Genomic DNA, 25,347 nt, shown 5'->3' with positions numbered 1-25,347 from the left:
TTCTACCAAAACAATATTCTTCATAAATACGTCTTTGCGCTCATAGAATTTTTACTTTTTTTAATATTTTAATATAAAAATTCATGCTGCAATGTGTTTAATTCCACATCGGCTATATATTAGATATACCTTAAATACTTATACGATGCCAAAAGACCAAAATATTATTGAATTAATTACAATAAATAGTATTAAAGTAAATTCGGCCTGCCAAAACAATATTAATAATTTACAATTGAATTTTGTAGTACTTGTTATTGAATTCGAATGAAATTATATCCTCAATCCCACAATGACTATATATTAGATAGATCTTAAATAATGATTCAAGGCCAAAAAACCTACATAACACTTTTAAACTATCTTTTTTTGGATTGAATCCTAAATTATTAACTTACAGTGCCCACTGTCTGGTACCTAGTTTTCCTTTATTTTGAGACAACTTTTACTAACGCTTGGTTTTTCCTTTATTTTGAGACAACTTCTATTAACAGCTTTCAATTCCTTTAATGCATCGGGAAATAAATACAATCCGAGGGGAAGAAGAAATCTCACACACAAGCACCCACTGATTCACACAGACACACCCAAAAAGTACCCCAATTTATATGAGGCTTCTATTTATCGGTGATCAGTTCAAAAAGCTAAAAAAAAATTGTCCATCATATGCCCCAAGATCAATTGAAGAGACGGCAAGATTTCTTGGCCACCTCAGAAGGAACAAAAAGAGAGCATCATGATTTCATCACACTTGCAAAATCAAGTATCCATCAACATGAAATTTGCTGAAACTACAAATGATTGAATTTAAACACCACTGAATGAAAACCAGGTGTTACAAGTATAAATATCAACCAAGCTAGACAACAAGAAGGAGCACAGTCATCATTCTGTTCCAGAGAAACCTAGGGAAACCAGACACTAAAGTTCATCTACTGGAGAAAAGCTAAAGCATGCAAACAAGCTTACCAGACAAGTTAGAGAAGGTGAGTTCCAATCATTCATTTGCAACACATGCAGAGGCAGCTGTTACAAAAGGTTGTCAACTTCTGGTCAGTATGATGCCTCAGAGGTGTGCAACAGACGACTTTCTGAATAACTTCACCCTCCAGGCAAAGAAACGTTAATATCTGTTGTGGAGTTCCTTGTGTCAGGTGCTGACTGTAGAGGAGCAGCCCAGTTTTCTGCCCTAAATGTGGAGGAAGTTGCGAGGTTTGTTTTTGGGGCTGCTGAGCTCCGCAGCCCTTGCATGCTACCATAAGCCTCCTCCATCTCCATGCTGGAAATTGGCACTGCAGCTGCGGGCATTGACAGAGATGAAGTCTCTAATTTTGGTTTCTTGGTTTTCTGCTCCAGCTTGTAGCTTGGTAAAAAGCTTCCCACCACAACCTGATATAGAACAGCGGAAGAAAGAGCGTCCAGTTGATTAAGTAGATTTCCTAAAATACATTCAAGCTAATCAAAATTATTAAGGTATATGAAGTCTAACTTGAAGTCACACTGAGATCATATGCGACTGAAGTGTAAATGGGCATGTAGTAAATAAAACTAGATGACTCATCTGGAACAAAAACAGGAGCATTCTTTTGGTTGCTAAGAGGCTCTAATGGCTTTGGAGCAAAGGGGGAGCAAATAGAAGATTTCATAAAGGCTCTAAAAGATATTCTCCACTATTGGAATATGGAAAAGTAATACACACAAACACATACATATACTACCGCACGCAGCAAAAAAAGAAAAAGGCGCTGGGATGCTTTTGGTTCACCTCTCCAACAATCAAAAATCAAAAATTCAAGAAAGAGAGAAAGCCATCACCTCTCCAAGATTCGCCAAAACTCCAAGAGAAATCAGAGGAACAGAGAGAGCATAGACTATTCAGTGACCCCATCATCCTTTCCTAGTGCGCTATTAAATTCAGAGAAATAAAAGGAAAGCTAGGATTTCATGTCTATTTCTCTTCATTATTGGTTATATTACAGAATTTTTTTTTTATCTTTCCCTTAATTATTGCAATTATGAGATTTATCTGTTAGTACAAAAGCATCAAATTCTCTCAACTTCTAGCTAGGATGTTTTTTCTTCTAATAAGGCACTCTCTCTGATCACTGATGGGAATCTCTTCCCATTAGCTCATTTCTCTAATGGAAGTGGGTTGGGTAGTTCTCTGTTTCATGTGTCAAGTTTCAACCAAGGTGGCCTCTATGAGAGAGGAAAGACTCCAATTGAACTGACCCTCTCCCTCACTCTATATTTCTATCAATCCTGTCTCAACTACTCTCCTCCGTCCTCTCTTTTGCATCAGATCTTTGTCTCTCTTTTTTTCACACTCTCTATATGTTAAACAACTCAAGTGGAAACAGCATCAGTCCGTATTATCCTCACAATAAATGAATTAAAGCCACAGGCATGGCGCATTGGCAAATTGCCAAAACAATATGAAGCTGCAGTCCAGTACCGCCCTCTTCATCTACACTAAAGGGAGAATCCACTATAGTTATCCACCCAAGTTTATACGCAAACTTATGTATCATCACACTCTCAATAGCAGATCAAACACATGGTTCAGTGTAAATTTAACAATTTTGTCTCTATTTTGTAGCACACTGAATGTATAAGGCTTATCTAGTATAATCATGACGTGAGGCTCTCTTCCTCTAGTCATGATGCATGAACGATATTGCATGCACATTGTGAAGCAACATATTTTTATGTACTTCTAATGGTAATTCCAATCATATATTATTTTATCTAATTTTCATTATTATTATCTTTATATTTTTCTTTCCCTTGCATGGTTGGAGGGGCGGGATCTTTTACAAGTTACTATTTTGAAGTCCATGTATTTTTAGCCAATTACTTGCAATGATGTTCTATATAGCAAAATAATTTTCGCCACAATCATAACCATCTCATGTTTGTGTTTACGTTTTATTGAGAGAACTGGCCATGTGTACATTATTCATCAGAAAATGCTTTGCGGTGCTAGCTAGTGCACATGAAAGGTCCCCAAACCAACATATTCAACCACACCTGGTGTATTGCACCAATTTCCATGATTCACACCAAACCCCTTGTGCTTTGTGGCAGAGGGAACTTGTCCTGTGCATGAAAAGTGTGCCCCTAGCATTCCTCTTATTTGTCACAAAAGCCCACTTTTCAGTGGGGTAGTTGGAAACTCCATCTTTGTAGAAAAGCGCCACATAATACAGGACTAGTCGAAACTTTTCTTTGTTTTTAGCGGGGAAAGCAATAACTCTGTTTCCTTCCTCATCCCCTCAATTTGTTCCACTCGAATTCGATATTGTGAGGTTCTTTCCATTACTTGTTAATTGATGATTATGATCCTATTTGCCCATTATCTATGGATGAGATCTAACCACATAAATAGAACCCAATATGTGGCTCTTTAGCGTATCCTAACTTCTTATTTCCAAAAACAAATTAGTTTATCACATCTAATCCTTTTCAAAACTATCACATGCAATATTCCCATTTATGTTTTTCCTTCGTAACCTACTTTCTCCTTTTAGTTTTTTAAACTATTAACAGAAACTGAACTCTATTATTTTAGTAGCCATCAGATCCAAGAATTAAAGTTTTGGCCCAAACTGATCCATTAGTCGAAATATTTCAGTTTTGGCCAAAACAGATCAATTTCAGTTGAGACTCATTGTTTTAACTACACATTCATCTTAGGCTCTTATAATCTAATTAGTATTATTTTTGTCAAAGTTTTGTTGTTATGGGTGAGCAAGATGCAATGTTGATATGCTGTTAAGTTATAAAAAAAATATCGCAATTTGTGAAACTCAAAATGCATGTACATGCATAGTATTTTACTCAATATATTTAGTGCATTCATGTGATTTATTGAATAAATTACACTTCAATACAATTTAATTTCAGTCTACAACTATTCAAACTACATAAATTATGATTATAAATAACTTAAAACATAATAAAATGATGTAAAATAACTTGCCTTAATTGGTTTTAGTTTTTTTCTTATTATAAATAACTTAAAACATAATAAAATGATGTAAAATAACTTGCCTTAATTGGTTGAAATGACGAGACTGAGCAAAATCACTGAGATTGTTGAAATTGCCGAAAACAAACTCTGTATAGGGGACAAAACCAAAACCAAGTTTAAAAGCCTTGATCAGATCCATAACTTGCATTGCAATCTCCCAAGACACTTTGCTCAAAAAAGGCAATCTCCCAAGATACTAAGTGGAGATCTCTCAAAATCAAATTATCACGCTCGCATGGCTAGCATAGAATAAGACTTCCTGTTCTGTACAATTTCCACAGTGGGAAAAGAGCATCAAAACTCCAAAATAGACAAAAATATAAGCCCAACCAATAGGGACCTAAAGGAATCTACCATACTATGGCTACCAAAGCCAAGCCAGGAAACCACAATTGTTGACCCTTCACCTCTTCTTTCTCCTAAAAACTTCCTCCCTCCCATGCGACTCTGTTTATCTTGCCTACACTTATTCCATCTCCACATGCTGAGACAAAATTGCATGTCAATTTCCACCACCTCCCTAGTTTTTCTCTCCCTTTTAACACTTCTACTCTTCCCTTATATAAAGCTCTAACAAGCCGTTCTTCCCTTCCCCTTTTCTTCTGTAATTATTCCAGCATTGGTACAGAACATAAGAATAGAAAACAGAATAGATAGTAGTGATACAAAAACAGAGGGAACTAGCTGCTATGCTGATGTTCTCTCTCCATAAGGATAGGACTAGGAGGAAGAAATGTCCAACATCCTATCTTCTCCAGAAGAGCTCCCAGCCCCATTGGTTCTGTTGAATCCCCATCATCATCCCTGATGTTATATTGTTAAAGTAAAAACTGTACCTTTGTTCTTATGAGTGTACATATTACTTCATATAACTTTCATTTCTATAGCTGTCTTTGACCGATAATTTATAATAGGAAAAATAACCATCTAGATATTGATGGACAATCAAACGATGAAAACCTTTTTAAACAAGAGGGATATGTGAAGACTTCAACAAAAACAAGTATTTAAAGAATCAAATTTTGCACCTTGTGTTGAACAGTGTTACCTGCACAGGACTAGCAGCCACGAGTAGACCAGCAACTCCACCACCAACAACACGACCATCAGGGCTTGCAAGAGAAACACTCATTCCACCAGATCGACTCCTTGTTCCCCCATTTTCGGTTGGCATGAATGATCCAGATAAGGATAGCAGCTCAAAGCGGCCCTACAGAAACAGCAAGTGGAATAATTGGCAGCAGCAGCATGCACAGGCAAACACATGAATGCACAAGGGGGGAAGGGAGGGATAGAGAATGTTGAGATCTATATAGTAGGCAGTAGGCACTTAAGTCCAATTTGGGATATCAAAAGATACATCTACAAGTGTTATTTACCAAGTAAACTAGACCCATTGCATTTGCTGAAAGCAGATTGACCAGAGAATCAAGATTGTGTTCTAACTTCTAAGATCCCATTCACCATTGAAATCCAAACAGTTCACCTTAGTTCTGAGATGCAAGCCTATTTTTCATAGGGTCAGCTTTCTGGACCATTAAAGTATGGCCAATCAAAGTTAAAAAAAAAAGAAAACCTACGATCAGCAGAAAACCTAACATTAACCCCCAATGAATTGTTGTCAACTTCCCAATCAAGGCAACAGCAGGCAAGATATGCTTATTATCATTCCCGAAAGACCAACCAGCAGTAAAGGATACCTATCTCATTCCACAATTTAAATTGTTTTAACCCAGAACAGATGCACCAAGGTTTTCGAGAGTTGATAGTCCAGAAGAAGAAGGAAGATTAAAAGGTCTGACATGATAAACTATAATCATCCTTGAGGTATAAATTACAAGCCTAATAATACATATCCATTTTTTATAAAGAAAAAACAAAACACAGATAACAGAAATTCTAGAAGAAATGTAAAAAGCAAAAAAAAATATGTAATTCATGAAGTCATAAACAACAGTGCTTGCATTTATAAGAGCTTCAATATAGTAGAGAACGAATAGAATTGTCAGTTTGTGTATGTATGTGTGTGTGTGAGAGAGAGAGAGAGAGAGTTGGATTTGAGCCCAAATATTACAATTGCAAAATACATGGTGGGCCATCCAACTTGAGAATATACATAATAATGAAATGATAGTAGAATAGATAAAGATAAGAAGTGAACCTATATGTGACTAACAGTATTTACTGAATCCTGACAACATTGTAACTGTATTGTAATGCTAGTAGCAAAATAATCCGATTTACGTGAGATTAAGTTTCCAGTTTAACCACTTGACCATATGGAGGAAATGCATCCTCTAATATTTAAAGGTGCAAGTGGGTCAAGAAGACTCAGACCTAACCTCAGCCACCACTGTACCTAAACTCCAAACTGTGGATTCCAACTAGGTCAGCGATTAATCTATCAAAATTAAATCCATCCAATTTGACCCAGCAAAATAGCATAGTGGTGGAACTCACTGCTGACTTAAACCTAACATTAAATTTCCATTTTAACTAAACTTGTTCGGCGGACATATCAGATCAATGTTCAAACAATGCAACCAAATCCAATTTGGCTCAAACCTAGGTCTACTGAACCAGGACACAAACAAAACCACTAGCATCTAAAATTCATGTGGGGCGGAAAAAAAATAATCATTCCTATTTTAATGCTCATTAAATGCCATTCTAAGTAACATATGATCCAACATATGCATAACTAATAGCGGACAATATTTGCTATACAGAACCTTGAGTCATGAAAAAAGAGAACGCAATAATGCAATTCAAAATTAAGGAAAGAAAAAGGAATGAAAAACATTTCCAGGTAGTGATACAAGGGTTATATAACATTGAAATTGTAATAGTAAATTCATATACGCAGTGAAGATACATTGCATCTAACGTTGAAGTTGTGTTACTAAGTCGCATGTGCAAAGCAAGTTCTTAATAGTAATGCATAACTTAGGTTAGATGGGGAGAAATTTCCTACATTGTAGCCAAATTGATGGATTGTTTTGATCCAAGCAAATGGTGAAAGTCCAAGGTTTACCAAACTGGTGTTATGATCCATACCGGTCAGCTACCAGTACGATACAGTACGGTATGGATCCGTACCATGCCATCCCAAAATGTGTTGAAACAGAGAGAGACGGGAGAAAGAGAGGGAGGGAGGGAGGCGGAGCCGCCACAGCACAACTGTCGCCGGCGGAGGTGAAGGGAGATCGGTGAGAGATGGGAAGGAAGAAAGAGAGGAAGAGGAAAAAGGGGAGTAAGAGAGGTCAAACAAGGGATCCAAGAGATGGGGAGGCTTGGCTTGGTTGCCGACTAAGCGGCAGGTCCGACAAGGAAATCGGGATCTCGATGGAGAGGGCAGGGAGAGAGGGAGTATTGTTGGTCGGCAAGGGTGAGATGAGCGCAAGCAGATGGGAGAGACCGAGAAGCCCTTGAATCGAATGAATCTTAAGCCGGTAAGCCTTGTCTCACATAAATATGACAAACTGTGCCGATAATCGACTAGTCTGGTTCTATATGCCCCAAACCAATCGTTTCGGCATGGTTTGGCAAACCGTAGGTGAAATAATTAGTTATTTATGTCACATTAATGGATATATGTGCTCCTACTCTATGTTGTTGGAAGCCTCTCGTATTTCTTTATAATTGATTAGACTAATAAGAAATGCAACTATGACAATATTTAGTTGAACTATAATTCTTTGAATACAAATTAATGAGCAAAAGTTGGACATTCAGAGACCCCTCTCAAGTCTCAAGAGTTTTTATTATCATAATACTAGAAATGGCATCTAGACACAACCAATGGAGGATATATGTTACTATGAGACGATCCTCCTTTAAGAGAGTAACTTGATTGAAGGAGGGTTACCATCTAACTGAAAATCTCTACTAGCCTTTAGCAAGCTTAACACCTTAGGCAAAAGTGAGCTCTTGATCAAATAGGGAGCCATGTTCGATCATGGAAAGCTATGAAGAAATACTGCTAAGTTGTTGATTAGTGAATGATAGGATTAGGTAGACCAAGATCTCCATGTTTGGTAGAATTTAATAGTGAAAAAAGTGCATGTGTTTGTTTGCGTATTATACATAAAAACATATATGTTCCATATTCGTGACTATTTAACACAATATAGAGAGCTATGTCATGCTCAAAATGTTATCAACTTGTACTTACAAGTATTGACCTACATGGTAGCGTCCAATGGAGCTGCATTATGGTGTGTTTTGATGTATAGTGACTAGACAAGTGTTTTACTTAGATAACCCAATTATCTCCCCTTGATCCCTTCTATCCATCCTTTGAAGGTGATCGGCTGCTCGACAATGTGAAGGATAGGCTTGACAGCATGAGTGTTCCGTGGTTTCTTGAATTTCTACTAATATCATAATTTTTTTTAACAATGTAATATGTATAACACAATAAGCACGTAACACATTTTTCACTTAATAATGAAAATTGGATTACCAAATACTAAAAACAAATAAATAATCCCTAAATTAAATCATGTATTACATAATTATGTTACTAAATGTTGATGATCATAACATGAACTTGGTTACGAAGATGCAAGCATAAGTCATTCCCTATATTTTCATACCAAACTTTCCGGTTTAGTTGTATAATACATTGAGTCACCTCAAGTCACTGAGATCACAATTTGTTTAGACCGTTATAATAATGTGCTTGCTGTTGTCAACAAATGCAGGTTCACCAATGTCACCACAGAAGTAGGATATTTGTTGGGAGCATAACAATATTTACATATATGGAGAAATTGCTTCCATTGGAGATTTAGATATTAAAGTGTGTCAACATGGGTCAATATGTATTTGGAAAGAAAAAATACAAGGTTACCGGACTTAAGGAGGTGAAAAGATGCCTTATACCCAAAGGTAGATCCAAAGAATGGGGGAAAACTAAGAAGAGGTCAAAAAGACAAAGGAGGTAAGGTAGAACTCAACACACGGTACTCAAAGTATTGGTGCATCAACAAATATAAGCGAGGTCAAGAATGGAACAAGCCCTATGATTTGGAAGAGGCCCAATATCTAAATTGACTGTATTGCCCCATGGAGCCCCATATTAGCTCCTTACCGCTTGGTAGCCCATTACTAGCACATAGTGCCTCCAATTTGTCAAACTCTACTTTGACTATTGCACGAGTCCAATGAACACCACATTCATTTATTCATTAATATATATACGGTCCACCTACTATGGTCCCTCTATCCTGCAACTTATAAATCTTTAAATTTGGAGTTAATATTTCTTTCAAAAAGGCTTTCACAGGTCTACCTGGCACCAACAAATGTCTTGTTTGTCCTAACTTAATTCAGCTACTAATATCATGTTTTTAGTTCCATTGATCATCTATTCACTAAAACCACACCAGTCAGATATCAGATTTTCTTATGTGGGGGTATCACCATCTAGTTTCTCCTGTACTGTTGATCTCATCTTTGCTTCAATCTAGTCTTCCTTATCAATTAATAAAATCAGCTTGGTGTTTGTCATACAGTCTAATGTGACTTTCAGGCCCATATTTTCCATGTCACTTGAGTTTGCTTCGACTCTCCATTATGGAGTTGTGCTACCAATTTCTACTGTTGAGTTAGTTATTATACAGAGTCTCCATGAATAAAGCCCTAATATGGCCATTTGTTTGCTTTCTGAATCTAATCCTTTTATATTTTAGTTTCATGTCCTAATGTAGAACTTATTTGTATCTCCAACATTTGTTCTTCAAAGATCAATTATTTTCCAAGAAGCTCTAAAAAATAGTCAGCAAGCCTAATCTGTTTTACATAAAGAAAACAATGTTGGTTTAGGTAGAAAGTGAGAATGAGTTGATGAATGATAAGTTTAGACAGTTTCTTCAACTAGTGCAAAGAATTCAAAACATCACCATAAATTTCATGGATGAAGGATCAGCTTTCAAACCTCGTATGTCAATGTACCACCAGAGGAATCAGGTTGACGAAGTGTAACATTTGATATGACACCATTAGCAGATAGAATACAAATAGCTCGAGGACCTTGTTGAGAAAAGGATATGATCTTCATAGTAACATCCTAGAAAAAAATTACAAAGGTAAATTAAACAATTCACAACAACAAAGAGTTTTGGCATATAGTGAAGATTGATAGATACTATTACATAATAAGATTTGCAACCACTTCTTCTACTGCAATTTGTGAAAGAGAACATCACTTCTAAAAAGGACTTTCTTATTTCTTATTTTATGAGAAGTCATACTTTTATTAACCAAAAGATCAATGTCATAAAAATTACCTCAGAAAGCATTATTTTTTGCACAAAAAATCTATCTGCCATTAAAAAAACTCAAAAGTTTGTAAAACCTCTAAAGATTTTTCTGTGACCATATTCATTTACACAACATTCTGTCTACCATGTTCCCTCCAAGCAATAAGCAGATGTAATTGAAGCATCATTTTCAAAAAAACAAAGAAGTGCAAGAAAAAAGGGAAATAATCATCATCAGAAGGCACTGGTGAATACATTTATGGCGATCATGGTCTCCATAACATATGACTCTCGATAACTTGGCATGAGACAATTGCCGGTTGTAATCTTGCCAAATTGTAAGTATTGTAATTCAAAACTAAGGAAACCTTGATCTTCAGTAGGTTGCAAGGTGGCAACATAGTGATAACACTAATGTATATAGTTTTGCTAGCGAAGTTCGCCACCTTGGTACTAGACCCCATATTGGTATCATCCTATTATAGTGTCGGTGTATGGTACGGTACGAGATGGCGAGGCGTACCGAGTGTCGATACAGTATGAGACTACGTACCGGTTCGGTATCGATACAGTACAAGACTGCATACCAGTTCGATATTGGTACGGTACGTCCGATATGGTACGATACCGACCGGTATGACAAAACTTGCTAATGATATTCTCCGAACCACCCCATTGAATTCAAATTGCATGGAGTTGAAATGTACAATCTGTCAAAGATGAGCATCAAAGTATTTAAATACCAGTGACTAATTAAAATTGTCAGTAATGAAATTACTAAGAGGAAAGAATAAAAACAAAGTTCATTTCTTGGTGCTTAATTGCTGTTATAAATATCAGGATCGCCAATACTTTGTTTAGTTTTCTTTGATAGACTAATGCAGACTAATGTAGAAAGCTAAAAAACATGAGTTTCGGTTGAAAAGGAGAGAGATAAAGGGGCCAAATCCTTAGATTGCAGTGCTGAGGAATAAAGAAAATTACTTTTGGAAAAAAATTTCCATGTTAACCATGAGGAATTAGGATCCACACCATCTAAAAATCATCAAAGGTACTGGGTGAGTTAAAAATTTCTTGCTGAAATTCATAGTCGCACCAAATTAAGATAACACCAATTGTGAGAGCAAGCCAAAATAGATTTTTTATGTTTTTGCCCAAACCAGCTTAACCAACCAACTAAATAAGTAAATCAAATGATTTCATTATTAACATATTTTTTAGAATATTGGGGGAATTGTAGAATATTAAGAAAATTGAAAATAAAATGAACATATGAAAGAATAATTAAAGCTTATTACATTGCAAAAGTTGGAAATAATTTCACCAAATGTATTGATAATACATGTGAAGGTTGGATGAGGAAGTTTAGGCTTGGCTTAATGTTGAAAAGACGAACCTCCAAGTATATATCAGCAAGGTTTTCTCCATTTTTTAATTAGCATTGAAGAGTTCCAATGTACTTAAGTATATCGTAGAACCTAAGATGTCATTTGGCATCACTTTCATTTTTCTATTCTCAAAGATATAGAAAAATAAAAATTCTATTTTTCTTGTTTCTTAATTTTTGAAAATATAAAAATGTTTTGCATAGTCAATTATTTTAAAAATACAAATATAGTAATGGTGGCGGAGGTGATGGTAATAACAACAGAGGCAGTGGAGGTACCGGTGACACTGGAGGCAGGGTGATGGCTGTATGGCGGAGGTTGTGAGGGTAATGGTAGTGGCGAGGGCACCAACCATGCGAAAGCAACAAGGATGGTGACAATAGTATAGTGGAGAGAATGGTAGCGGGAATATTGGCTAAGTGGTGGAGGCAACAATAGTAGTGGCAGCAAAATTACTTTTGGAAAAAAATTTCCATGTTAACCATGAGGAATTAGGATCCACACCATCTAAAAATCATCAAAGGTACTGGGTGAGTTAAAAATTTTTTGCTGAAATTCATAGTCGCACCAAATTAAGATAACACCAATTGTGAGAGCAAGCCAAAATAGAATTTTTATGTTTTTTTCTAAATCGGCTTAACCAACCAACTAAATAAGTAAATCAAATGATTCCATTATTAACATACTTTTTAGAATAATGGGGGAATTGTAGAATATTAAGAAAATTGAAAAGAAAATGAACATATGAAAGAATAATTAAAGCTTATTACATTGCAAGAGCTGAAAATAATTTCACCAAATGTATTGATAATACATGTGAAAGTTGGATGAGGAAGTTTAGGCTTGGATTAATGTTGAAAAGAGGAACCTCCAAGTATATATCAGCAAGGTTTTCTCCATTTTTTAATCAGCATTGAAGAGTTTCAATGTACTTAAGTATATCATAGAACCTAAGATGTCATTTGGCATCACTTTCATTTTTTTATTCTCAAAGATATAGAAAAATAAAAATTTTATTTTTCTTGTTTCTAAATTTTTAAAAATATAAAAATGTTTTGCATTGTCAATTATTTTAAAAATACAAATATGGTAATGGTGGCAGAGGTGATGGTAATAACAACAGAGGCAGTGGAGGTACCGGTGACACTGGAGGCAGGGTGATGGCTGTATGGCGGAGGTTGTGACGGTAATGGTAGTGGCGAGAGCACCAACCATGCAAAAGCAACAAGGATGTTGACAACAGTATAGTGGAGAGAATGGTAGCAAGGATATTGGCTACGTGGTGGAGGCACCAATAGTAGTGGCAGGGAAATTACTTTTGAAAAAAAAAATCCATGTTAACCATGAGGAATTAGGATCCAGACCATCTAAAAATCATCAAAGGTACTGGGTGAGTTAAAAATTTCTTGCTGAAATTCATAGTCGCACCAAATTAAGATAACACTAATTGTGAGAGCAAGCCAAAATAGAATTTTTATGTTTTGTCCCAAACCGGCTTAATCAACCAACTAAATAAGTAAATCAAATGATTCCATTATTAACTTTTTTTTTAGAATATTGAGGGAATTGTAGAATATTAAGAAAATTGAAAAGAAAATGAACATATGAAAGAATAATTAAAGCTTATTACATTGCAAGAGTTGGAAATAATTTCACCAAATGTATTGATAATACATGTGAAGGTTGGATGAGGAAGTTTAGGCTTGGCTTAATGTTGAAAAGAGGAACCTCCAAGTATATATCAGCAAGGTTTTCTCCATTTTTTAATTAGCATTGAAGAGTTCCAATGTACTTAAGTATATTGTAGAACCTAAGATGTCATTTGGCATCACTTTCATTTTTCTATTCTCAAAGATATAGAAAAATAAAAATTCTATTTTTCTTGTTTCTAAATTTTTAAAAATATAAAAATATTTTGCATAGTCAATTATTTTAAAAATACAAATATGGTAATGGTGGCGAAGGTGATGGTAATAACAACAGAGGCAGTGGAGGTACCGGTGACACTAGAGGCAAGGTGATGGCTGTATGGCGGAGGTTGTGACGGTAATGGTAGTGGCGAGGGCACCAACCATGCAAAAGCAACAAGGATGGTGACAACAATATAGTGGAGAGAATGGTAGCAGGGATATTGGCTACGTGGTGGAGGCAGCAATAGTAGTGGCAGGGTTGGAGGCTATGTGATGATATTGGCAAGGTTTCGCATAGTCAATTATTTTAAAAATACAAATATGGTAATGGTGGCGGAGGTCATGGTAATAACAACAGAGGCAATGGAGGTACCAGTGACATTGAAGGCAGGGTGATGGCTGTATGGTAGAGGTTGTGACAGTAATGGTAGTGGCAAGGGCACCAACCATGCGAAGGCAACAAGGATGGTGACAACAGTATAGTGGAGAGAATGGTAGCGGGGATATTGGTTACGTGGTGGAGGCAGCAATAGTAGTGGCAGGGTTGGAGGCTATGTGATGATAGCAGAAGTGATAGCTATGTGGCAGGGGCGGTGATGATGGCGGTAGTAGTGTGATGAAGGTAGTAACAGTGGTGAAGGCGGTGAGTTTGATGGTTGTGGCGGTGATGGCATTAGCGGTGGAGGTGAAAATAGTAGTGTTAATGGTGGTGGTAAAAACATAAATTTCTTGTTTCTTAAAATATTGAAAGCAAAAATTTCTTACTTTCATTTTTTTTAGAAATAATGGATGTGATTTTTAAAAATAGAAAATAAAAAGATAGCACAAAACATGTTTTATGCCTCAATTTTTTATATTTTTATATTAAACATATAAAATAAGAAATAAATGTGATGCCAAATTGGCCCTAAACTTTTAATATATTACATAAATCAGCTAACATGCTTGTACCATGTATATAGGAAGCTCCATCGAAGTCACACATAAGTAAAAAGGTTACTGCTGATGACAAAGTAGTTTACTCCTTTAAATTTACAAAATTGTAAAGTGGGGTTAAATTTTATATTTAAACAAATAACAAATAGCAGAATAAAAAAAAATTCAGCTCATAGAAAAGTCCTATAAAAGACTTTTAAAAATAAAAATGTCAAATTATAAAGAAAAAAAGCTTGTAAATAACTAGATGAAAACACTATAGTGTGGCATAATCTTCAACAATACAATGCAAAACAATATTAACTACTTTACGACACAGTTATACACCTTTATGGCGAATATTTGATTTAAGTACAGTGAATTAAGAAAAAAAGTCGGCTATTTTAGAATTTAAAGTTCATATGAGATGGAGAAAATATGCACGGTAGATAGTGCAAAGATGAGCATGCCAGGTGATCTCGAAGACAACACTTGTATTTTACTGATTTTTAATAATAAGTGGTATATGCTCACGAAAAATTAGTCACTTTTTGCCAACAATACCTCGCCAGCTGCAACTGTGATGACATGAGGCGTGAAATTTGCACCAGCAGAACATGCAACCATTTCGCCTGCTCAAAGGAATTACAAATAGTGAGTGAACCACCACATCCCAACCTATGCTTACTTGAGGGGAAACAAAGTGCAACAACATACATCATGTAAAAATCGCACTCCCTTATTAGCTTAAGATGAACTAATCACTCATATTTTACTGATTGAATACTGAAGAGGAAAGGAATGACTATGCAGCTAAAGCAGTATTCAAAAATTGATTTCTTACGGTCATCAGATTTTTGGACTTTCAAAAGGGGAGAGAATACTGCCTGAGACAATTTCTTCATCTGATATGAGGGTCCCATCATTCACAGAGCAGCAGTAAGCACTTGTCCACTGCCCTCCAATAAAACCTTATATGGTCAGCACAAGCACTTGCTTAATCTGAATCAGGTTTCAACAGCCTATCAATGAAGGAAACTAAAATTTCAACCCCACCTTTCATTATTTTGAGAACAATCCAACCCACATCAGTGTCAGGAAACTCACAAATTTCACCTAGAAGCAGAGTCAACAAGAATCAGATTCCCAGTACCCCAAGCCCACCCCACAAAACTTGTCTTTCCCCAGAAGAAAGGAGACCCATTTCTTACAAGATCTAATACAAGAGATCTTATCCAGTGGTCCCACACACTAATTCCAGCAACGTACCTCCGAACTCCCTGGTCGAGAGGTTCCGAACAAATTCGACTGCGAGCTCCAAGGGAGACAGGGACAGCAGACAGACACACACCACATAAGACCATATGCGGACCACAGATTGTCATATCAGCTAACAAAGTTCCAAGAAAATCAAAACCAACATCAATTGCAGCAGAAAGGGACCAACTTGACAACAAAATCAAATCTTTTACCAAATTTAAACAAGAATCTCAAACAGAACCCCATAATTTTTCTAATAAAATTCACAAATCAGACACAAGCTGAAACAATTCTAGAAGAACTATCTTAGCATCAGATCATCTTCCCAACCACAGCACCAAGATAACCTAAAACACAGTGAAAGAAAAAGAAAGAAAGAGTTTCATACCTAAAGACTCCAACTCGAATCCATACTGTTGCTTGCTCACAAAACCTCCTGGCCGCCCTCTACCCCGCTTCATCGCCGTCCCCACTGCCGCCACGGTGGGGTACTCCCCTGCCGGCACCGAGGCCGATATTGGCATCGGGTTCAACGGCATCACCAAGCTTCCGTCCGGCCCGTACTTCCTCGGCCTCCCCCGCTTCTTCTTCAACACCGGCATCGCCACGCTCACGGACGCCGGCCCCACCGGCCCCGCCGCCACCGGCGGCGGCGGGGCTGACGTTGCTGTCTCTGCCGGCAGCGCCGTCGTGGCCGCCGCCCCCCCGCCCTGGCTAGACGACTCCGCCTTGGCCGTCACCTCCGGCGGAAGCGGTGGCGGAGGGCAGCTCCCAGCGGCCTCCGCCGCCGGGACCGCCACCCCCGGAGGAGCCCCTTCTTCCCTCCCCTCCATGCATAAATAAACCCCACGAAACCCTAGAAATATCTCGGATGCTGGATCGGGGGCTCAGCGCCTGGATGCAGAGCTCTCGGCCGTCCGATTCTAGGACCTAGGGTTTCCTCGAGCTCTCGCCATTGGAGAGTAGAGGAGAGCTCGAGAACAAGAGAACCACCTCGCACCCAAAAAATTAAAAGTTTTTAATTAAATTAATTCCCTCGGAAATTTCCCGGACCGGGTTCCTGTTTCCACTCGACCGGTCGGAAAACCTCTTTTTTCGACGGCAGTGTCAGGAAACCGCCGCCGAGTCGCCGGCGGTCTTGGGAACCCAAGGAACAGACTCCAAGCGGAAAATGGGAGAGGCGAAAGCGAGAGAAACGGGAGGAAAAAAAAAAAGAACGCAAAAGATTAATAGAAAAAGTTAAAAATGGAAGAAATAAATAAATATATTATTATAATATTATAATCTGAGGGGCTACAAAAATCGAAATATGCCTTTCAGATGAGAAATATTTTTTTTTTCTTCCGCCAATTAAGAAGGAGATAATAAATAAAGAAATGGGTAAAATTGGAAACATGAATAAGACTTTTCTTTTTTTATTATTTTTAAGTTTTTATATTTAAATTTTTAGGGGATTTAAAGCTGGGGAGGGACGAACTGGTGAGCCGCCTTTTCCTACCACCGTCCAGCTCTTTGTCCTTTTCTTAAAAGGTGATACCATGAAAGTGCCCTCGTCATTTTAGTGAATTACTATAATGCCACTCTAAACGTCATCACGTACACGTGCTACTCCTTTTTGGCTTCTGGCATATCTCAACCGTCCCCAGTTCTGGTCACCTCCGGTGAGCTACGTTGGTTGATGGTTGATTGGGGGAATCGGTCAAGTTCCCGAGTCAAATCCAACCCAAACCTAAGGTGGATCAATTTAGGGGTGACTAGTGAGCCAAGAGTTTGGATCAATCTAAAGAAGTCCAATCTCTCAATCGGAACCCTCAATGTGTTGTGCAACTATGACTGCGAATTCTATAGAGCAACATGAGTTGTGCGGTCTTGTATAAGGTCCATTCAATTGCAACAAACAGCCAAAATTAGAAGGCTAGACTTTTCTGATCCAATACTAAACTAAAAAAGGGCCGAATTAAATCTTTCCAAGTATAAGTTGCTTAGACTCGTGTCATTCCATAAATGAAGTTGTGAATCTTGAGGTAAGTTTAAGCAGAGCCTAAAAGCACATAATCAACTCCTTAATCTATTGACCTAACTATAGAGTAACATAGTACTAAGTCAAATCTATGACCTAACTTATATATGAATCAAGTTATCGTAAACTTTTTAGCTTGCTCGCTCGCCTAATGAGCTTTTATGGCCCAGCAAGTAAAATGAGCTCAAGTGGCATTGTTACAATGATGAAACTATATAATCTACCAATGAGCAGCTCGCTTTATTTGCAGCTTTATTTACAATATCGGATTGGCGTAAGTCGATCTAAATTATCGAGACCTGGTGCTCAAGAAAACTGATTCAATTTGGGGGCAAAGCTAAACAAAGTTGGAGCCAGGTTCGCATTTTGGGTGACTGGATCTATTGTGGGACCCAGTATGGGGTGGTCCCAACTCCTAAGGGTCTTTGATCTGGTGGTCGGTGGTCAAAAGGCAAAGCAAGTGATGATTAGATAATGTTTGGAGGTGGTACTTTGGATGAAGGGGAGGTGGAGGTCAACTCCTTGGAGAGAGGGGAGTCCACAGTGGTGCTGCAGCAAGGGCAAGGGGAAGACTTGGACCAGGGGCAGAGGCAGAGGCAGAGGCAGAGGCAGCCTGAGGACATGATGCTGGAGTCATAACCAGTCCTTGTGGAGGAGAAAAGCAGAGGGGAGGGGTTTGGCAGAACGCAGCTGTCAAGTTAGGTGGTGCAAAAGATAGTGATGGAGTAAAGCTTTTGGTGTATCAGCATCAGCATATATAAATGGGAGTGGACCCAATCATGGGACAGGAATATAAGATTGCTTATGTGGCATTATCTTTTCTGTCAGCAAGATCTAAAGTGGGTCCCATACCTGTCAAAGAATTCAAAGCTGAAGCTCTGACCACATTGAATGGTGATCATAAATTCAAGTCAAGAAATCAGAGAGCTAATGGAATAAATTAGTATTATGAGATAATTGATCTAAATTATCTAGCATGCCAACTTTTTTTTTTAATAGAGATTTAAAGCATTTTCATTTGAATAGTTTCTATTGAAAAAAACTACTATACCGCACCCACATGTCCAACTTTAGCAACACCAAACCTTGCAAGGCTTATTTGGAAGTGCTTTTGAAGAGCTAAAAAAAATTTTCTGATCTTCCAAAATCACTTTTAATAAAATAAAGATGTTTGGTAAAAATTTTGAAAAGCTGTTTTAGTTTTTAAAAAAGCTAGAAACAATTTTTTGGAATAAGCTCAATTTTGGAGCTTTCCAAAAAAGTACTTTTAGACTCGGTCGAAAAGCTATTTTTAACCAAAATACTCATTATAAAATATAACAATTACACAAAATATTCCTTTAATAATTATTTTACCGATTTTATCACCTAGCTAGAAAATTTATTATATTATGAAAAATTAATTTATGTTAATAATCATAATATTTTATATCTTTCTTATTGTATTATACTATAAATATAATATTATATTACATTATATCATAATACATTGACATGTTATATTAAATAAAATAATATTATATTAAATTATTATGCTATAGTATACAATATTATATTACTATATTATAATATATTATATTACATCACAGTAATATTATACTATATCATATATTTATGGATTAATATATATTATATTTTATTATGCTCTGCTGTATAATACTATGCAATATCCTTTATGGTCATTTTGTCATACCAAAAGTACTGTCTTAATTTGTTTACCAAATACATATTAAAGTGTCACAACACTTTAGAAGTGTAGATACCAAAGAACAAACAACTTTTTATAAAAACTCTACTTCAGAAAGCTCTACTTCCAACAACTCTCCCAAACGGAGCCTTAGTGATTGATATATGGGGCTGGTTGAGGTGGGGCTATTTCTTTTTGTTGAGCTTCATCAAGATTTTCTTCTTTTCTCAAAAACAAAATATAATTACTTCCCTTTCATTATTCTCTACCATCAGTATTTCTGCTCCAACATTGTCCATTATCTCGAACTTTGAACAATATATAGAACCCTCAGTATTTTCTTTTCCTTCTCTTTAAAATTTCTATAAACCTTTGTTTTAGTGAAATGGTTGCTCATCTACCCTATGGCATTCCTCATTGCCACCATTGCAGCTAGCGCACAATGCCTCACAAACTTAAGCACCCCTAAGTTTAATGTGGAACTTTGCTGCTCTACTTTGCTCCCATTTTTCTCGCCTCCTACCAAAGCATCACCATTTTTTTCGTCGTTATCGGCATCATTCATGAGGTCTGCCTGCTAATTATTGAGCATAACTGGCTAAGCCATGGTCGATGGCTGATAATGTTTCTTCCTAGCCCTCATCATGGCCATTAATTAGCTAGAGCCAGCACAAAAACACTATATATTAAGAGTTCATATGATCTCCAAATCTTGAAATAACCACAAAAATCTACTTATTTACTTAACACATTCAATACGAGTGACCATTAATAAAAAGCTGAAAAGATACACGCCGGTGTTCCATAAGAGGCATTAATTTGTTTTGCTTAATGGTCACCAACAAATTGTGAGTTTAGTCAAGAAGAGTTGGTATTCATCCAACTCTCACCACCAACATTTCACTTGCCATGGTGAAGAACATCATCTCACCACTATGAACTTCTTATCCCAAGTGAGAAGACAAAACCATTCCAAGGTGAAAAAATTAAGCAGGATAGTCGCCTCTAAACTCCCAAGGTTGCTGTTTGCTTCCTACCACTTGTCCAAATCTCAACATCAAATTGTTCCCTATAGTTTTAGGGAAGTGTTGGGGGAATAAGGTTTTTCCCCCAAATGACACGAATGCCCCAAAGAAGCCGCACAATCGTCGACCCTGGAAGGCCGAAGTCGGCACCCGAACTCGGAACCTCCGACCTAAGAGAAACCCCAATGCCCGAGGCCTACTTTTGTCAGCCACCTACTACGGCTATACGTCTCCGAGGTCCGGCCAGAGACCGTACTATGACGCCCCTCCGGCATTTATTGCGCATGACCGCTGTGATCCTCCGGCACACTCCACAATAAATATGGATCTCCAGCTTACTCCACAATAAATATGGATCTCCGGCTTACTCCACAATGAATGCGGATGTCACGACCCCCGCCCCGTTCCCGGCGGGCCGCCGCGACGGTCCTAGGGTGCGGGTAGGCATAAGGCCACCAGCCACCACGTAGAACCCTACTACCTATCAATCATCCATAAATTCTGAAAAATTTTGGCATGATACATGCACAAAATGATCACCTTTCCTATGGTGACCTGTCAGGATTATCTCATTACATACAACAATGCTACCTGTCAGAGCAGCAATCACATAATCTGTCACATAATGAACCTGGACAATATATATCAATACATCATCTCAGGCATATAACTCATCTATATAAAAATCTGGTTCCCATTTCATCCATGGTCAAACCCATATCCACAACAGGATCTATGACTGTAACTATACACTAAATACAACAGAAGGTTTATAATACACCAAAAGGGGATAAACCTCTATCTACATTATACTATGCTACACTATGGAGCGGCACAGCTAGCAGGCAATCTCTAACCCTGCTTTTCTCTATACAATACCTGCCCTGCAATCAAAAACACAAAACTGGGGAGTGAGTATATAAATACTCAGTGAGTGGAGTAGAGAGTACTATGCACATGAGACAAGATATAATCACGGCTCGAGGTAAAATCTCAAGATCAATAACAAGATGAACATGAACTCAACATAAAGAATATGGAGTAAATCATCAATATCACCACAATCAATATCAACTCATCTGAAGCATATATGGAATAATCAAGTCAACATATATGCTACTCATGAATATGCTCAACAGATCATAATGCTGGAACATACAAATCAGGTGTCAATATGCTGAAATCATCACTAGACAGCTATCGGGAGGTGGGTTTTACGCCCCAGGCGAACCAGCAACAACTCCCTACTGCCATATGCATATATCGAATATGACACCACACCAATATGTAAATCATCACTAGACAGCTGTCGGGAGGTGGGTTTTACGCCCCAGGCGAACCAGCAACAACTCCCCACTGTCACATGCATATGCAGGATAAGACACCATATCGATAATGTAAATGCTAGACAGCTATCGGGAGGTGGGTTTTACGCCCCAGGCGAACCAGCAACAACTCCCTACTGTCACATGCATATGCAGGATAAGATACCACACTGATCATATAAATGCTGGCCAGTATCCAGAACAGAAATCCATCTCACATCTACATACTAAACGGCACCTCGCGGGAATTCTACATCCGCGGAAAGCCATACTGCACCTCGCGGGGTCTTACTATGCCCGGCGGCAAGCAGAATATAAGTCGTAGGACCGGCCGATCCTACGCCTAGGGCCGTGTCCCCCCCTAGGAAGGGACTGGGCTCCGCCCACCCAGAAGGCTACTATGTGCACAAAGGCCGATGTTCAACCCCCATCGACTATAGGTGTCCTGCAGATACTGCCAAGCCATGCATAAATGCCATAATGCACCCTCCCAATACTCTACTAAAAAGGAGTATAATCAAGATTACCACTCACTCGATCATGACCCAATCATAAACTAACATCAGGGTTGGGAGTGAGGAATCACGGGAGTACAATGCAACTCAATATACCATGAGAAGGGCTGTACAAGTCTTTGAAATAGAGGAAATGAAATCAATTTACAAAAGAAATCATTTCACAATTCAGATCCAATTTCATTACTCATAAAGGAGTATAATCAAGCTACGACTCACAAGTCTTTAAAATAGAGGAAATGAAATCAATTTACAAAAGAAATCATTTCACAATTCGGAATCAATTTGATTACTCATCAACCCCTCGTAATTTCTCTCAATGTTCCCTCAAATGCGTGCACAAGATAATCAAGTATGGAGAAACAAAATTATAGAGGAATCTACTACAATATCAATCAATATGCTCAAGTGGAATCAATTCACACTTGGCGACATTCATGAAAATGAATTAAGGATGCTCATGGTGCAAAGTACATGACTCCCACTCACCTGCCAATCCGGCACAGCCCTGATACGCCTCCAAAAATCTACAGCAGGCAGTGGGGAACTTCTTCCTCTTGTTCCCTAACTTCTTGCCCAACTGTGACATGCATTTACAATACATTTAGTCTTGTATCAAGGGCTATAATCTACGTGCCAATTATAACATAGGAAACTTTAATTGATTCAACTCCCCTGTTCCCTAAATCTTTTCTTTTCTTTCTTCTTTTTCTTTTTAATTAATTAACTCACCATTTATGTGTATTAGGGACTCCCTTGCATGAGTACAAGGTCCCTTTTAGCTTGATCTAGGCTTAATACCCTATTATAGCATGAAATCCCCTATTTTCCACCCGGATGAACAGTAACCCGGACCGACAGCCGGTTACTTCATCCCGGGTTTGATCCACTTTTCAGACTCCAAATTTGATGAAATTTTTACCTAACATTCTACACTCATAGAGGATTCCAAAGAGATAACATGCATCATCATCGGAGGCCGTTTGACCCCCTAAATAATTCGCCGAAGTTGGGACTTCGACACAGTTTTTCCGTAGTATCGGAAAAATTTGTCAAAATCTGATTCTTCCTCTTTTAACCGCCTCTACAACCCTTATCCGACCCCTCTAGACTATATCCACCCTTTGTATAGCCTAATGTCATCAAAAGACTAGATAGGGACGGATATTTACCTTTTTCTTTTTGGAAATCGAGGTCCTTGCGTAGAGGGGAAGGAGATCTACGTTTTTCCCTTCAGCTGGAAGTGCAACCGGGACTCCCTTCCACCTCGAATCCCTCTTCCTTCTTCTTTTTCTTCTTCTTCTTCTCTTTTTCTTTCTCTCTGTGTCGTCTGAGAATCCTCCCCCTCTCCTCTCTGTTTCACTCCCGTGAGCCAGCTCAAACCCTCCAATTAAATCACATCAAGATACTATTCACCCTTTTTTTAATATTATTAAATTTCCATTTTGCCCCTAACACTTCAACATATCTACTGTTATGCCATTAACTTTTGATTCCTTTCCAATTTTACCCTTACCACTTCAACTTATCTACAACTATGCCATTATCTTTTGATTCATCCCAATTTTACCCCTTATATTAATTTTAAAGGACTATTCTATCCCTTTTTATATAAAAAAAAAAATTTTGGGGTTATTACATCCTCCCCCCCTTATATAAAATTCGTCCTCGAATTTAAAAGAGTAAATTACCTGATTACTCAAAGGGGTGAGTGTATCTGCTCTTCATATTCTGCTCAGTGTGGTATTGGGAATCAAATAAATTAGGAGTGTTTTACCTTCTATCTCTACCACATAGGTAGGATATACATACTTCGCTTCTATACTATCCCCTACAGGTGTACTAATAGCTAAGGGGATATACATTAATATCTTATCCTTAGCTAACTTTTTAGCAAAATAAGGGAACACAAATGAATGGGTAGCTCCACAATCAAACAACACTCTAGTTTTAATCTTATCAATAAGGAGCATACCTGTCACAGCTACATTTAATGCCTGTGCCTCTTGTGGATTTACCGTGAACACCCTTCCTTGCCCTCTGCCTACTGGAGCTGATGACTGAGATGGTCCAGCACTCTGCTGTGATGTTTGTGCTTGACCTCTGCCTCTGCCTACAGGCTCCCTACTACTAGGCCTGTCCATCTGCATAGAAGGGTAGGATGCCAAAGGCACAAACTGCTGGGTGGCACCCTGCAGGCATTCTCTGGCAAAATGACCCGGCTGTCCACATCTGTAGCACACTCCCTGACCCATTCTGCATCTACCAGGGTGCTGCTTCCCACATATGCCACATACTGGCCATGATTGGAACCTAGATTCAGTTCTGGCCATAGTGACTGGAGGACGAGGTACTGATGGTAGAAAAGTATCTTGTGATTGACCTCTTTCCCTCCATTTCCTCTTACGTGGGGCAGGTGGAGCTGAGCGTACAGACTGCTCCGTCGGGCCCTCCGAGAGATCTACTTCCTCAGATCTATTTCTACTGCTTTGCCCTTTTTCCATACTCATTTTCTTCTGTTCTCTTTCAGCTCTTTCCTCTTTGTTTCTGGTCTCCCACTGTTTTGCTTTATCAATCAGCCTAGACAAGGTGGGGACCTCTACTGCCAGTACTGCATTATAAAGCGGAAAAATCAAGCCCCGCCTGAATCTTTCTATCCTGGCAGCTTCAATGGGGATGATGTAAGGAGCATACTTCCCCAAATCTAGTGAACTCACGAGCGTACTCAGATACGCTCATTCCGGGCATCTGCTTCAGCCTCTCAAACTGAAGAGCCCGATTTTGCCTCTCAGCCGGAGACAAAAACTCATCCATCACTGCTTGCCTGAACTCTTCCCAGGTTGGAGGATTCCTACTGTACAATCTGTCCTCCATATGCCTCTGGTACCAGTCCCAGGCATCTTCCTTCATTGTAAGCCCTACAAGTTCTATAGCTCTTGCATCAGAACAGGGCAGTCTCCGTATCATCTTTTAAGTCTCCTCCAAGAATCTCTGGGGATCTTC

The 25,347-nt window shown here is 38.2% G+C and overlaps 1 protein-coding gene across 1 annotated transcript; it reads right to left on the bottom strand.

Annotated features, from left to right (window-relative positions):
• Positions 1-595: 595 nt before the first annotated feature.
• Positions 596-16,978, bottom strand: LOC103708226 (AT-hook motif nuclear-localized protein 1-like). Its single transcript, XM_008793047.6, has 5 exons — positions 16,161-16,978; positions 15,077-15,144; positions 9,975-10,106; positions 5,082-5,243; positions 596-1,389 (listed from the first exon to the last, which is right to left on the bottom strand). Exons 1-5 carry the CDS (start codon positions 16,603-16,605, stop codon positions 1,102-1,104), a joined length of 1,095 nt encoding a protein of 364 aa, XP_008791269.4. The 5' UTR covers positions 16,606-16,978; the 3' UTR covers positions 596-1,101.
• Between the last annotated feature and the right edge of the window lie 8,369 nt (positions 16,979-25,347).

Source organism: Phoenix dactylifera, chromosome 16 (genome assembly GCF_051530095.1).
Source record: "Phoenix dactylifera cultivar Ajwa chromosome 16, Ajwa_hap1_PhDact_Kaust_v1.1, whole genome shotgun sequence".
NCBI lineage: Eukaryota > Viridiplantae > Streptophyta > Magnoliopsida > Arecales > Arecaceae > Phoenix > Phoenix dactylifera.
This window is presented reverse-complemented; position numbering and strand designations above follow the sequence as displayed.

Excerpts from the sequence above, each read along its gene's own strand:
- LOC103708226 (XM_008793047.6), bottom strand. The coding sequence starts at position 16,605 with ATGGAGGGGAGGGAAGAAGGGGCTCCTCCGGGGGTGGCGGTCCCGGCG. Across the intron at positions 10,107-15,076 it reads TCACAGTTGCAGCTGGCGAG|GATGTTACTATGAAGATCAT; the intron begins GTATTGTTGGCA and ends ATTTTTTTCTAG. Across the intron at positions 1,390-5,081 it reads TGGCTGCTAGTCCTGTGCAG|GTTGTGGTGGGAAGCTTTTT; the intron begins GTAACACTGTTC and ends GTTCTATATCAG.